Source organism: Capricornis sumatraensis, chromosome 14, assembly GCF_032405125.1.
Source record: "Capricornis sumatraensis isolate serow.1 chromosome 14, serow.2, whole genome shotgun sequence".
Lineage (NCBI taxonomy): Eukaryota > Metazoa > Chordata > Mammalia > Artiodactyla > Bovidae > Capricornis > Capricornis sumatraensis.
In genome coordinates this window covers 35,799,081-35,815,508 of record NC_091082.1, presented here as the reverse complement: position 1 = coordinate 35,815,508, position 16,428 = coordinate 35,799,081, and the positions used below count along the sequence as shown (strand labels likewise).

General features: G+C 39.0%; 1 protein-coding gene across 1 annotated transcript in view; it reads right to left on the bottom strand.

The window, feature by feature from the left end:
- The window catches only part of LOC138090212 (dynein axonemal heavy chain 14-like), a 301,641-nt gene that overhangs the window by 109,599 nt on the left and 175,614 nt on the right, over nt 1-16,428 (bottom strand). Inside the window, exons 46-49 of the mRNA XM_068985722.1 lie at nt 8,483-8,680; nt 5,699-5,860; nt 3,124-3,315; nt 1,124-1,305 (exon numbers count right to left, since the gene is read on the bottom strand). Of these exons, the coding sequence (XP_068841823.1) occupies nt 1,124-1,305; nt 3,124-3,315; nt 5,699-5,860; nt 8,483-8,680 (734 nt within the window). The remainder of the gene's footprint in view (nt 1-1,123; nt 1,306-3,123; nt 3,316-5,698; nt 5,861-8,482; nt 8,681-16,428) is intronic.

Genomic DNA, 16,428 nt, shown 5'->3' with positions numbered 1-16,428 from the left:
CGTGTGCCATATACAAACTAGTTTAAACTCTCAAGCATGAGTGGTGGTGAAAATTTTCATTGCCCTGGGCTTCCAGCTGACCAGTAAAGGCAGAGTGTGGGCGACTGCCAATTATTGATGCATTAGGATCAATAACAATTTTAACTGGCTTGACTCGAGATACGAAATCTGTCGGTGGTCTGTCCTCCAAGTGGCAGTCATCATGGCTATTCTCACCCAATGTTGTCCAAGAATGGATTTGGTCTAAGTCCCTATCAGTGCACTTAACTGGGGTATCTGATAGAGTGGGCTGTTCTTTTTCAGCTGGATAAATGACAGGTTGGAGGATAGAGCTGTAAAGGAATGCCTTCACGTGGCACCATGGCAACCTTTCATGCCTTCACATAGGTCACACAGGAGAAGGTTTAACTACGACTGAGATAAGTCTGTGATCCTTTTGGAACATGATAGCATGGAATGCTTATGAGCAGATGCTATAACACCATTTCCCACTGTCTATCTTCTGGGAGGCTGTCATGAGATTGTTTCTCAATGACTCTAGAGTTCTGATTAGATATGAGACTTTCTAGCTCAGGTTTCCTCCCCCACCTTCCCAGGGCCAGCTGAAGGTTCTAAAACTGCTGAGCTGCAGCCTGCTGTGGACTTCTCAGCAGCAGGGCCTCCCACTATCAGTGTTGTAGTTGGGAAGATTCCCTGGAGAAGGAAATGGCAACCCACTCCAGTACTCTTGCCTGGAGAATCCCATGGACAGAGGAGCCTGGTGGGCTACAGTCCATGGGGTCCCAAAGAGTTGGACACAACTGAGTGACTTTCACTTTCATTTCATGGGATAAGGGACATTGGGAATGGCAATGCTGGTTACTCTTGTTTTCATTGTCCATGTCTGACTCTAACAGTCTATTGCTTCTTCACTGGCAGAATCTGTCAGCCTTGCCTTTACAGGGGCAGCCTGTGAATGACCACAGGGGAGATAGACACCTACCTCTTTTAAGATCTTCTGTAGCTTTTGCTCTTTTCCCTCCAATGAAAAGGTGGGTTGGGGTTCACTTGCATCTGTATCCCTTTTCACAAATAAGAGCACAAATACAGTATACGTATATCTGACTCGGTCTCAAAGCCTTACCTCTTCTTTTGCATTTCCTTCTCTCGGGACTTCAAAATGTGGGCAAACGTATCCATGAATCTCAAGTAGTTACTGGGAGTGATATAATAATGCCTTCTAGTTGTTTGAAAGTATTTTATGTTCAACTCTTTCACGCTTTGGTGGATCTGGACACATGTTGGGACAAGTTTTTCTTTTAAGTTCTGAAAAATAGTAATTTCTAAGAATTAAGAGAAAGCAGTCTAAATACACACATACACACAAGAAAATTGACATTGCAAATACATTTGTCATTTCTGAGATGTGGAGATGCAGAAAAAGGGTTTGGATGAATGGGATTAAAAATACATGAGATTTTGTGGTTAGGATGATGTTAGGGTGGAAAAGACAAAAAGAGAAAAGGTTAACAATAAATGACATCTCAGCTAGGTTTTTCCTTATTTCTGCTGCAGCACTCCAAGGATTTAGGGTACATTGTCAATGGCCAAGGTTTATAGTGCTTTATCTTGTATCTTCCTTTCTTTAAAGTAGGTTATTGATAGCAAGATACCCAATTTTCATGAGTGAAATAAAGCTAGAAAAATGTAAGGACTTAAAGGGTGTATAGTCAGCCCTCTGTATCTGTGGGTTCTGCACCCACAGATTCAAACAACCACTGAAAATACTTCTTAAATATTCCAGAAAGTTTCCAAAAGCAAAATATGAATTTCTCTTGTGCTGGCAACTATTTACATAGCATTTGCATTGTATTTACAATTATTTACATATACTTACAATGTATTAGGTATTACAAGTAATTTAGAGATGATTTAAAATATATCATAGAATGTGAACCTATTATGGGTAAATGCTATACCATTTTATATAAGGGACTTGAGATCCTCTGGAGAAGGGATAGGCTACCCAGTCCAGTATTCCTGGGCTCCCCTTGTGGCTCAGTTGGTAAAGAATCTGCCTGCAATACAGGAGACGTGGGTTTGATCCCTGGGTTGGGAAGATCCCTTGGAGAAGGGAAACGCTACCCACTCCGGTATTCTGGCCTGGAGAATTCCATGGACTGTCTCCCGCGTTGGAGGCAGATGCTTTAACCTCTGAGCCACCAGGGAAGCCACTGTATAGTCCATGGGGTCGCAAAGAGTTGGGCATGACTGAGTGACTTTCGCTTTCACTTGAGCATCCTGATTTTGGTATCTTGCAGGGGTTGGGGGAGGGGGCCAGAATCGTTCCTTATGGAAATCAATGGATCAATCAATGTAGAGATACAGGTAGGCACAACTAGAATAGAAGGAGTGTCCTCTTTGCTTACCTTCAGAGAGAATCTGACCTGAACATAATCTAGTTGTGTTTATGCATCTCCAATCCACCAAGCCTAGCTAAACTGGTCACTCTTAACTCAGCTGCAATTTCTTCCTGGTTTCACCCTGAATCTACCCTTATTGGCCTTTGCTTTCCTTGAACACTTGGACAGGTAGGGTTGTAAGCCCCTTTCTAGGTCCCACAGAGTTTCAGGCCTCTCTGAATTTACAACTTCTTTTGCCAACATCTCTCGGGATCTTCATTTGAATCACTCTAGAATAGATTCTTATTGCCTTGTGGCTCATGAGTTCTGAGGTAATTTTGTGTGTGGCCTGTGCTCTCATTTCTTTGTAGTTGTGTTGCTGTAACCAACCCAGTGAAATTCACAAGAAGTACACAGAAGGTTGCAGTATCCTCACCAGCGCATGAAAAATGGAGGTTGTTTACCTTCGTGGAAATCTGCTGTCCACCATGAGGGCAGAACTGTGAAGAGACCTTAGCAGTGAGGAATCTGGGCATCATTGAGACAGGGTGAATTAGGGGGCAAAAGAGATGAGGAATTGATAAAGAGTCAAGACACTTGCCTTATTTCATAATTTTGCCCAGAACTGCCTCTCTTTGCCCACCTAAGGTTCATTGTCATTCAGAGATGTAGTGTTGTTGGATTCTGATAATAAATAGAAATCGTCACTTGCATTAGATTTCTTTAAAGGGGTTATATTTACCTCTCTGTTCTTGATATCCACTTTTTCTCTTAAGAAAGCATCAGCTACAATCAGGAGAGCATCCTCCGGCCATTTCTCATACCAATCAACCGTGCAGGAGCTGATCAGGGAAGGATATAGTCTACAGTTTTGGTGAAAGTTAGGTCTTGTAGGGCTCATGGTCATAAGAATATGAAGATTTTTATGTATTCTCTGAAAATTAATGAAAATATAAGTTGTTTAAATGCAATCCACTGGTTTGAAGAAAATATTATATGGAAAATTCCATTTAAAATTTGTTTCCATTTTTTTCCTTAATGGGGGGAGTACCTATCAATCATGTACTGAGTGTCTGTCATAAACCAGAGTCCTTCCAAGGGAAACTACAAGCTTCACAGAGCCCTTCTGAGGAAAGGAGCCAGGTTCTGTTCTAGGGGACCTCCCCCTCTTGGCTTCAGCTGGATGGACTGGGTAGGGGAGTCACTGGACTCAGAACATTCCTTGTATAAACCATCCTTTATAAAGGGATCTGGTGCTAGAGCTCTATTCAGTAGGGCAGTTTATATCAGATGGTGATGAGTCTGTCTGTTTAACTGTTTCCTCTGGAGTGGTGTGCATTTAAGACTCACAGAAACTCAAAGAAAGAAGCAGTCAGATGAATTAAAGCTAAAAGAGATGCAGAGAATCAGATAATGTTATGTACAGAACGCCACAGAGACACTAATAAACTCCTACAGCTGAAGGATTACAGCCAAGCAGTGTTAGATTCTATATAATTTTTCAGGTCCTAGGCAAAGTGCTAGTTTCAAAGAATTTTGCCTGCATCCTTGCCCCACCTAAAAACTGGTTGTGTTGTTGCTGTTCTTGCCTTCTTGGAAGGACTGACCACAGGGCACATATTCCTTCCTCATTTCATACATCACTTTATGATAAAACCACATTTTTGAAAGCAGCTTCAGTGAGTCAGTGGTCCATCTAACTCAAAGGGTTCGACTTGTACAAAGTAATAATATCTTTGAGTATCAAGCAACCTATTTTGCCAAATAAGAGTGGTAAAGCTGAAAGAAGACTCAAGGGTAAGAGTTTCCCCCTCCTGCTTGTCTTTAAAATTTGTATAAAAGCAAATGCAACTCCTCAATGCAAAGTTCACAAAATACAGAAATCTTTAAATTGAACACGAAATCACATGTGTGCTTAGTTGTGTCCTACTCTTTGCGACCCCATGGACTGTAGCCCACTAGGCTCTTCTGTCCATGGACATTTTCCAGGCAAGAGTACTGGAGTGGGTTGTCATTTCCCACTCCAGGGGATCTTCCTGACCCAAGGATTGAAATTTGTCTCTTGTGTCTCCTGCACTGGTGGGCGTATTCTTTACTGAGCCACCTGGGAAAACCCACAAAACGAAATTACCTCTCTTTGCTTTGCCCATTTGCAAACTCCTACTTGAAGATATCCAACAGTTTAAACTGTGTTTTCACTATTTATTATTACTGTAAAAAACCTCAAATCATTTTTGAAAGTATGACATATATATAAAATTAAAATTGATTTCTCCTTAGGATTCTTATTTTTTATTTCTGGAGGGCACTATTCACCACACTGTAAATCAGAATTTATTTTATTTTTCCACTCACAATCTATTGGATAAACCAATTTTGTAAAGAAGTGCGAGTGTGCCACAAGTTTCCAGGATATCTCCTATTCTTCTTTCTACTGCAGTATTTTAAAATACAACTCAATTCAAACATCCATTTATATTATATTGTTCTCTTACAATTGTGGATTCCATTCCCAGAATTTTTTACATGTTTTTGTTGTGCAAGATCACTAAGTATCTGCTGAGGAAGGGATGGTGGTTCAGTTCAATTTTCAAATGTCTCCATAAAAGATAGAAACTGACTTGAGAAATAAGTTGGCCTGTGGTACTTTACCAGTGAACGTTTTGGCTTGGGTAATCAAATCTATCTGGTCAGTCATCATGTCTTAAAGACACAGAATGCCTAGTTAATTTGTCCAGTTGATACCTCTCATCCAGCTGATTCTTTCACAGCAAGCTCACTGCCGAGTCCATTCTGAATATTACCTGCTCTACCTGGATAACCCATAACCTCCTGGACAGTTCTAGGGCCTTTTAAGGGGATGAGGAATTCTTGTTTCTTTCCTTTCCAGGCTTGTTGCCAGCATACAACTGAAATAAAAAGCATCATTGGCTAGAAATGGATTACAGGGTGTGAAATAATCTTGGGATCTTATTTCTCTTATTGCCTCAAGCTAATATTATTTTTTAAAGTCTTTGTTAGCCAGCCAGGCCCAGATTCTTGCTCATGTTTGTCCTGCCTATGGTGTGTCTGTGTATCAGGATGGCAGTCATTATTGTAGCTTTAAAAACTCATGTAAAAAACTAAAGAAATTATCCAACTTGAAATTCATGTACAAAATTATAAACATAGTCTATTTTTTAATGCAGACCTTTATGTTCATTGCAGCATTATTTTCAACAAATAGTGGACACTAGCATAAAATTTTATGAAATTTGAACATAGTCTGTTTTCAATTTAATATGACAATTTGATAAAGGCAATCCACAAAAATGTACCTTTTGGAAGAACGAAAGTAAAGCTTGCCTATTATCAACATAACCAGACTGTTCGGCAAGAGATCTAAGCCTGAGGGCAATCGCATCCAGCTCTTCATTTTCAAACAAGTCAGGTATTTTCCCCAAATTAATAATGCTGTTCAAATCTTCCATAAATAACTCCTTAGGCAAAACATACATTTAATCAGGAATGAGTAAATTGGGCATGTATTTTACTCTGGACAAAGCAAATCAAGAAAGCAATAGTGTTTCAGGAGAACTTAGATAAAAAAAAATAACTTCTCTTAATGTAAGCCCATCAGAAACATTTTTTTCTGAGTCAAAATAAGCTTCATCTATTCATTCATTTATTCAAACATTAGGGAAACAGATTTGGTACCAAGAGTATGCCAAACACTGTGTTGTGCACTGGGGAAGAGGCATGGGAGGAGTGGGTACAATAATTAAGTTGAGCAGGGACTCTGCTTCACACAGTTTATACACAGTTTATAAAAGTATAGTTTATACTTTTGTGTTTGAATACCACACAAACTATTAGAAATTACATGGCCAAAAGCTTATTTTAACCAAAAACATCTCTGCAAAGGATTCCAAAATGAATGGGAAGGTAACAGAGGAGAAGCAGCAATGAAAGAAATTCTACCAGAGGAGCAATAAAAAAAGTATGAGCATTTTGGTTTTTAGAATAAATCCAAGCTTTCTTTTAACAAAAAAGCATTATTAGCATTATCAGTGCCTCAAGATACAGCATTCTTTAGCCACTCACGGGGACCTGGTATTTCAGTCCAGTTGAAAAGGGCAGAGAACTAGGGGGCTGCGTCCAATAGAGGCCAACAGAGGTGACATGGGGCTAACTGCTTTCCTGTCTCAACTAAGACATGATGGAGAAGCGCCAAAGATTTATTAAATACTCTGATTATTGCCTACTTGTTGAGAGTCTAGCTAAATTACTCCATAGTATTACTGCCTCAGCACCCATTTTGTTTGGCCAAGCAGCCTGCCGGGGGACTTAAACTGACAAAATACCTCTCATGGATGCACATGCCTTAGAGAGCAACCCACAGAGTTACAAGCAAGTGTAAATTCTGATATGACTTCCCAACAGCCCTTGTGTCAACCGTCTTCCCTGCTTCCCAGAGCCTTCCCTTTATGTGCTCCTTAGATAAGACCCCCATGGAACTTACCCTTGTTGGGTTTGAATTGACCAATCTGGCCCTAGCCTGGAAACTCCAAAAGCACTGCAAAGCACTGCTCCCCCAATCAAGGCGTGTGCCCTGGTCCTACCTCTCTCTCTCTCTCTCTCTCTGCACTTTGCCTTGACTTCCCATGGGTTCCCTCAAAGCATGCTGTGTACCTCCTGCAGAACCTGAGTAATAAACTTCTCTTTCAGATTCTCTTGTCTTTTGTTAAACTGTAGCTCACCATCTGGTACCCTGCACTTAACAAATGTTAACAAACTTAACAAAGTCATAGCACCATTTTTTGGATTCATGTGGAAAGCAATGATGTGGCTAGAAAAAGTCTGGAAAGGAGATGCAATAACCTTAAAGTTCTGCATAACATGGAAAGTGAAAGTGAAAGTCGCTCTGCTGTGACCGACTCTTTGCAATCCCATGGGCTATACAGTCTATGGAATTTTCCAGGCCATACTGGAATGGAGTAGGTAGCCATTCCCTTCTCAAGCGAATCTTTCCAACCTAGGGATCGAACCCAGGTCTCCCGCATTGCAGGCGGATTCTTGACCAGCTGAGCCACCAGGGAAACCCCTGAATAACACGGGAGCCATGTTCAATTCAGCTTTGACAGTGGATTTCTGAAAAATAGTTTCTTAAATTAGAATGATATACATTCTTGGCAGGGGAGAAACTACATCTTCTGAAATCTAGCAAGTGTCTGGCAAAAACCTCAACCTGATCAAGGAGCAGAATATTCAAATTTGGGAAGGGGGAGAATATATAGGTAAAGCAGAAAAACTGGATATTATGGAGAATAGCAGATATGACATGACCCTTGGATTTACTTTCAAAATATGACATGAGAAACAGGCACATACAAGTCTAGGGAGAGAGGCCCAGTATCAGGAGAAAAAACAAAATGGGAGTTTGAAACAATACTAATAACTATACACCTCTGGATCGTAGATAATAAACAATATTCCCTTGAAATTTCGCCACAAAGAAGTACATACAATCTGAGGTGGTATTCCTAATTATGCTTTGGCTGTGGAAGGGTATAACTTATGCAAAAGAATAGATTTTTAAAAAGTTGAGTGATTAACATTTTTTGCTTACATATAAATAAGGCATAAGCTGCAAAGAAAGGTCTTGGCTTTGGTGAAAATTGAGCAGAAGGATAAAGGACAGAAACAGAAGCCTCAAACTCTGTGAGAGCACACTGTAAATTACATGATCAGACAGTAGATACAGATGATAGGGCTACTTTTAAAAGACAGATTATAAAACTGGTTTTAATGTAAAATGGATGACTTTAGTTACACAGATAAATTACTTCCAATTAGTCAATTAAAATTATAGAGACAGAAAATTCTTTTATTGTGGTACTTATGTAAAACTATCTACAGAATGATTGCATATTCATAAACTCTATAGGCTATGATTAGATAAGCATGGAAAATAATGAAAAGAATTGATATGGCAGGTTAATAGGACCATAGATAAATATTTTCTTTTCAAATATTAAATTTGGAGGGCTCCACTGTGCCACCTGGGAATACCTTCCATAAATATTAAACTTTAGAAAATAATAAAAACAAAAAGTACTTACTTGATCTAGGTTCAAATTACTAACTATCAAAGCAGAAGGGTTGCCTTCTAATCCTGCTTGCATAAACACTTTTTTGAAATCTTCTTTGAATTCTAAGTCGGCATAATTGTGAGATAAAGGTACCCGGTATATTTTGTGTTCTGCCAAATAACAGGCCAGAGTCGCACAAGTTTCTTTTCCACATCCATCTATTCCAATCTTGGGAAGAAAAAAAAATTTAGAAATTTTATTTCTAAATAGAAATAAAAAGTTTTCTACTTAGATGTGCTAGAAAGTTAGTAAAACTACCTAAGACTATTTTTAAATGCTTTGATAAACACATGAAACATAAAATATTTTATCAAAATCTTAAAAGGCACTCAAACACTCAATATTTTAATCTTTTCTCTTCACAGCCTCTTGAACTACATGAAATAACTGCACTGAAAAGGTAATCTGGAAAAATAGCATAGATAGGCTTATAAATAATTGCAATGTGACTATCAACATTTGAGTCTTCATTTGTAAGCATTCAAAAAAGTCTTTTTCCATTTACTGTGGGCAATAACACTCAAGAAGTGCTCTCTGGGAAGTTTTATCCTTTTAAAACAGTTTATTAAGGTTCAAACTATAGACCATACCTATTTTAAGCGCACAATTAAATGATTTTTAATAAATTTACAGAGTTATGTAACCATCACCACAATCCATTTTTAGAGTACTTCTGCTGCTGCTGCTGCTAAGGCACTTCAGTCATGTCCGACTCTGTGCGACCCCATAGACGGCAGCCCACCAGGCTCCTCCGTCCCTGGGATTCTCCAGGCAAGAACACTGGAGTGGGTTGCCGTTTCCTATCATCCCCTAAATATCCCTCAAGCCTATTTGCAGTCAATCCTCTTTCTAATCTCCAGTCCCAGGCAACCATTAATAGGCTTTTTTTCTCTATAGATTTGCCTTTGTTGGACATTTCCTATAAATGGAATCATACAGTAAGAAGTCTTTTGCATCTGACGTCTCAGTTAGCATGATGGTTGCGAGGTTCTCCATGTTGTAGTATGCATCAGCAGTTCATTCCTTTCCATTATTGGATTTTGGGATGTTAAATCAAACACACATTCCTAGAATAAAACTCACTTGGCCATGATATATAATATTCATATGTTGTTACATTCAGTTTGCTGATATTTCATTAAAAAAATTAACAACTATATTCACAGGGATATTGGTATGTAGTTCTCTTTTTTTCATGATACCTATATAGTTTTGGTATCAGGGTGATACTGGTCTCATAGATTAGCTAGGAAGTATTCCTTCTTCTATTTTCTGGAAGAGTTGTAAATGACTGATTTAATTTTTCCTTAAATGTTAGAATTCTCTAGTGAAGCCATTTGGCCCTAGGCTTTTCTTTGTGGGAAGTTTTAAAATTCCTAATTCAATCTTTTTATTAGTTATGTAAGTACAGACTTTATATTTCTTCAGTTCAGTAATTTATGCCTTTCAAGAAAGGTGTACATTTCATCAAGGTGTATTAAATACTTGGTTTTAATAGTTGGAGTGTTCTTGCCTTTTTTCTCTTGATTATCTTCTCTAAAGATTGGTCAGTTTTGTTGATCTTTTCAAAGAATCATTTTTTTTGTTTGCTTTCATTGATATTCTCTCATTGTTTTTCTATTCTTTACTATCTTCTCTCATCTTTTCTCTCATATAACTTCCTCTTCGGGCTTAGTTTTCTTTTCTTTTGTAGTTTTCTAAGGTGGAAACTTAGGTTATTTACTTGAGATTTGTACACATTACCATATGTAATAGAGAAGGAAAAGGCAACCCACGCCAGTATTCTTGCCTGGAGAATCTCATGGATGGAGGAGTCTGGTAGGCTGCAGTCCATGGGGTTGCAAAGAGTCGGACACGACTGAGCGACTTCACTTTCACTTTCACCATATGTAAAATGGATAACCAATAAGACCTACTTTATAGCACAGGGAACTACTCAATCTTATGTGGCAGCCTGGATGGGAGGGGAGTTTGGGGGAGAATGGGCATATACATGTGTAAGGCTGGGTCCCTTTGCTATCCACTTGAAACTATCTCAACATTGTTGATCTGCTATACTCCGATATAAAATAAAAAATTTAAAATAAAATAAAATATAGGCCTTTGTAGCAGTAAATTTCCCTCAAAGCACTGCTTTAGGTATGTTGTGTTGTTGTTTATTTTTGTTTGTTTTTTTGTTTTGGTATGCTGTGTTTTTGTTTTCATTCACCTCAAAGCATTTTCTAATTTCTCTTGTGATTTCTTCTTTTACCCATTGGTTATTTATTTAGGAATGTATTACAAAGGTTTTGCATATTTGTGAATACTCCAGATTTCTTCCTGTTATTGATTCCAGTAGTAATTCTTTTGTGATCTGAGAACATAATTTGAATGACTAACTTAAAAAATAGTCATAATAATGTGACATATCATTGGCTGAATACATTGGATTTTATTTAGCCTTCTGAAAGCTTTTCTCTATTTAAGGGATTGGCGGAATTTCCAAGAATTTAACTCTCATTTGCCTTCATGAGCAGTAAAATTTTGTGCAACGATTCATTTTTCTAAATAAATGTTCAAGGAATTGTATTATTTTTGAAGTCAAGGTTCACCTGCACAGACACTGTATTAATACTGAAGATATGCTAGAGATGGTGCCAGACCCATCACTGTTTTTACATATTAAATGCCTTCCAAAAACAAATAGCTGGTGAACTTTTATGCACTTCTGAGAGGACAAGGATCTTGTCATATGAGTCAATGAATATGAGCTTTCATAAATAGAAAGTGTACAAAAATTAAATTTCTGTAAGCAGAGTAGATTTTTATTGAATTTCCTTAATTTTTATTTTGCATACTAAAAAAATTTGAAAAATTTAAATTCTTACCAGTAACATATGACTTCCTGATTGTCGAAGGATCCTTGTAGCTCTTGCAATGTGTTCTATGGCTTCCTTGAAAAATACCAAGGAATGAGAAATCTACCAGGGGAAATGAAAAAAATAAAGTGATTATAGGCACAGAAAAATTAAGTGTTCATTGTGGTTTTACATACAAGATGTAGAAGTGAGAATGACTAATCTGGTAATCCAATAATTTAGACCCAATAAACTCGTTTACATTTATGGAAAATAAGTGTGCACAATGAGAACTGTCCTTTTGCCAATATTCTGATGAGTAAGATTGGAAGGCGGGCATAGGCTTGAGGGAAGAAGATGAAGGGGACAGCAGCAATATCCAGGCTGATTTTCTATTTCTCTGTCTTGGGGTAGAACAAGCCTCAGGGAATCCGTGTATGGTATCTGACTTTGTTGGTGTCAATGTTCCAAATCACCTTTGCTCATAACTACAATGGGAATGTAGTTTCCCATTGGACTTCCTTGGTGGCTCAGATGGTAAAGAATGCGCCTGCAATGTGGGAGACCTGGACTGGATCCCTGGGTTGGGAAGATCCCGTGGAAGAGGACATGGCAACCCATTCCAGTATTCTTGCCTGGAGAATCCCTGTGGATAGAGGAGCCTGGAGGGCTACAGTTCATGGGGTTGCAAAGAGTCGGACACGACTGAGTGCCTAAGCACAGCACAATGGGAAAAACTGTGAATTAGTCCCAGCTATATTGCTGCTACTTGTTGACACACCCTCTCTTGCATTTAATTCCCTTAACTTTAATAATTCAGCATTTTACCGCCTCAGTTGTGCACGTTTTATTTAGATGAGGCAAAATAAGATGAACAATATAAACCTACACTTTTACTGGTCTTCACTAAAATTTTAGGGTATACTTTTTGATCTCTCTCGCTCTTATACATACACATACATCTCAAAAATATTTGATTTTACATACACATATACATATGTGTAGTGTTAGTCGCTCAGTCATGTCTGACTTTTTGTAATCCCAGGGACTGTAGCCCACCAGGCTCCTCTGTCCATGGGGATTCTCCAGGCAAGAATACTGGAGTGAGTTGCCATTTCCTTCTCCAGGGGATCTTCCCAACTCAGCGAATGAACCTGAGTCTTCTGTACTGGCAGGCGGATTCTTTACTGATTGAGCTACCAGGGAAGCCTATATATATGTGTGTGTATATATAAATATATATTTGAAAATAGTATTCCTTAGATTTTTGTATAGTATGTGTCTCTACCTCCAAAGATGCTGAATTCAACTTCATTTGGAATTCAGTAAGTACTTCGGCAAGTTTATTATAGTCATTGGTATACTGATAGGTCTTCTTTTTATGAGATTTGTTTACATCCAAGAAATCCACAAATATAATTGGGTCATTCATCAGTTTTTCTTTGGTCCATTGGATCTATTGTAAGGTGATTGAATAGAAACTGTTAATAGCACAATTTTACTTATTATCAAAACTAAAACAATGTACTTATATCAGAGAAGTTCTTAGCACAGTAGGTCTAGGTCTTGGGGATTCTTAACCTTTTTTGTGCCATGGACCCCCTTCTGACAGTGAAACTTGTGGACTCCTCATAAGAATAACATTTTAAACACATATAGTAAAATGCAAGGGTTGCAAAGGAAACCAAATACACTGAAATACAGTTCTGTTTAAGAACTCTTTGAGAATCTACAGTCTCTAGGTTAAGAACTGCTGCTGTGGGAATAACATTTTGATAACACGAGGTCTCACCAACAATCTGAAGAAGAGAATCTTTCCTCAATCAATTGTTAATCACCATCATAGATTTGCAAGCTTCCATATTTGCTTTCTTGGTTCACTTGACTGTGAACCTTGCCTGTCTTTCAGACCCAGTTCGTGGGCTAACCCCTTCTTTGAAGTCTGACCATTTCCCTCTTCCTAAAACTAGGGAGATAAAATTATTCTTTCTTCTTTTGTCCTACTATGGTGGTGTGTGGATGGGCCTGTTACAGTGCTTACACCTGTTAGGTTGTAAGGTGCTTGGAAGCAGGGCTTACATTAGTTCTATGGAGGTTTTAGAACTTACCTCAGTTGATGTCTGGCCCTGGAAATTCTTAATAGGCTCTCAGAAGGTGTTTGTTTAAGCAAAAGGCTAAAGGAAGGTCGAGGGACAATATGACATGATGGTTAAGAGACTATCTGAAGTCAGATAGCCAGGACTCCACCACTTAACTAACTATGCAACCTTGGGCAAATTCTTAATCTCACTTTGCCTCAGCTTCTTCATTTGTTAAATGAGGATTATAACAGGACTTAAATCACAGAGATGTTATGAAGATTTAATTGAGTAATGATGGGTAAAGCTTTTAAAACAGTGCCTGGCACATTGTAAGTGTTAACTGTTATTAGAGCTATCACATTTTACTATTTAAAAAGTCAAACAGTCAAACAACTGACTAAATGGTATTGTATAAACCCAAATTCTTACAGGAATAATTTACATCCTTAAATTTTTAAAGTAGGTTTGGGTAATAGTTCTTTAATTTGGGGGTACCGTAGCTGTTCTTACTGTCTGTGGGACTAACTCCTCCTAGGGAAAGACCTGTCTCCCCTCAGTATTTGCTTACTCATTTTCTACTGCCTCCACATCTATTCTTTGGTCTAGCAAAGTCTTGAAACTAAACTGCAGTTGGAATGTATTAGGCAAGAATTTAGGATCTTCTCCCAGGACAGAAATAAGCTCTCTTTAGATGGTTATTTTAGCAAAGTCTCTGCATTCTTTCATTCATTCCTTTATCTATTCATTCATCCCAGATGTATTTATCAAGTACCAGCTAGGGGTAAGGGAGGATGTTAAACTCTGGAGATTTAGGTGGGGATAAAAAGCAACGATTTTGTTCTCATGGAATTCATCGGTTGGAGAAAGACATAGGCAATTACATTCTAATTAGTTCTACGGATCGGAAAACCCCACAGTCCTATGACAATACAAAGACATTTAATCTGGAAACAATGTGGTTTAGGCTAGAGAAGACCAGCAGAAGAGGAAGCATGAGCTGAATCTAGAAGGATGGTCAGGAGTGAGCCAAGGGAAGGGACCTATATGAGTAAAGGAAGAGACAACAGAGACCATAAATTTCTGACATGGATGGAGGCTTGAATGATAGCATCAGTATTGAGGTAGGAAACACCAGGGGCGGAGGAGTCATCAGGGTAGTACATAGAATGCAGTGAAGGAAGACAGGAAATGGTTTTGCAAATGGTTTTTCATGTTGAGAATGAAGTACCCCGAGTAATATGAGACAGATTTAGAAGTCAAGCCAAGCTTTAATTCTAGCATTCAGGCTCTTTCTGCCAAACCACCAGCCTGTCTTTGAACAGTAGATATAAGATCTGGTCATTTTTAATACAATGATAGCTTACATTTACTGAGCACTTATCATGTGTCAGAAACCGTTGTAAACACTTTACACAAGTTAGTGCCATTAATTATCACCACAGTCCTGTGAAGTAGGTACAATTACTACCTTTTCATTAGAGATGAGGAAACCGAAACACAGAGGGGTGGGTCACTTGCTACAGGTTTCATAGCTCATAAATGGAAGGGTTGGGCTTTGAACTTGGGCAGAGCCTGTGTTTGGTACCTCTGTATTCAACTGCTTCTCAGGTTGTTAGGGAAGGAAAGTGAGAAAAGAAAGGACTGGAGATTCTACTGCCTGTGTGAAGGAAAGTAGGAGTGAGATGAGTGTGAAGCATCACCAAGGAGCAGCCCCAAAGAGGGACAAGAAGAACTGCACCCTGGGTAGAGCCCTGAGACACTCTGGATAAGTAGATGGAGCTGTTGGAGGATGTGGAGATAGCTACTTAGTGAAAAGATTGGTTTACCAGATGTTTAAAAAGTTGGAGGGCAGAAGTGTTATAGGTTAACATGAATGATGATACCAAGAAGGGTCTAGGCTGAGGAGCAGGAAACTTGGATTAAAGAAAAGTAATGATGAGTGTCTAGAAAAGAATTTTTTAAAGATTTCTGAATTTGTGATTTATCTAAAAAATATATATGGGGACTTCCTTGGTGGTCCAGTGGTTCCTTGGTGGTCTAGGGGGTGCAGGTTAAATCTCTGGTTGGGGAACTAAGATCCTACGTGCCACAAAACATGGCAAAAAGATAAAAGGAAAAAAATATATGTGTATACAAATGTATGTTTACATAAAGACAGAGATTTACATATATGTATCTGTGTTGTATGCTGGGCTTACATGCATGTGTGTATCTCTATGTATAAAGTTTGTATTCCAAATTTCTTCTTCACTGTTGTAAATAAAGTTGTATCTTTGAGTTTATTTTATTTCCTACAGTGCTACCAAAGAGGAGAAAAAAGAAAAGAGCCATCATCTTTGGAAAGGAATTGAGAGGAGTTAGGAGAAGGCAATGGCCCCCACTCCAGTACTCTAGCCTGGAAAATCCCATGGATGGAGGAGCCTGGTAGGCTGCAGTCCATGGGGTCGCTAAGAGTCGGACACGACTGAGCGACTTCACTGTCACTTTCCACTTTCATGCATTGGAGAAGGAAATGGCAACCCACTCCAGTGTTCTTGTCTGGAGAATCCCAGGGACAGGGGAGCCTGGTGGACTGCTGTCTATGGGGTTGCACAGAGTCGGACACGACTGAAGCGACTTGGCAGCAGCAGCAGCAGCAGCAGCAGAGAGGTACGGTAATGGAGTTGAGCTCACCACTTCATTTAGTTACAACTGTTAGTGAATCAGTTACTGAAGCACTTTCCTTTGTGACCTGGACTAGAGAAGCATGCACAAACTAAAATTCAAAGGGCTGGAGAGGGCTGAGGGGTCAAAATGTTCATGCCTGCCAGTCCTGGAGGAAAATGAGAAATTTCAAGGCTCTTAAAAGGCCAAATACATGGGCTTCCCTGGTGGCTCAGAGGGTAAAGCGTCTGCCTGCAATGTGGGAGACCTGGGTTCGATCCCTGGGTGGGGAAGATTCCCTGGAGAAGGCAATGGCAACCCACTCCAGTACTCTTGCCTGGAAAAACCTGTATGG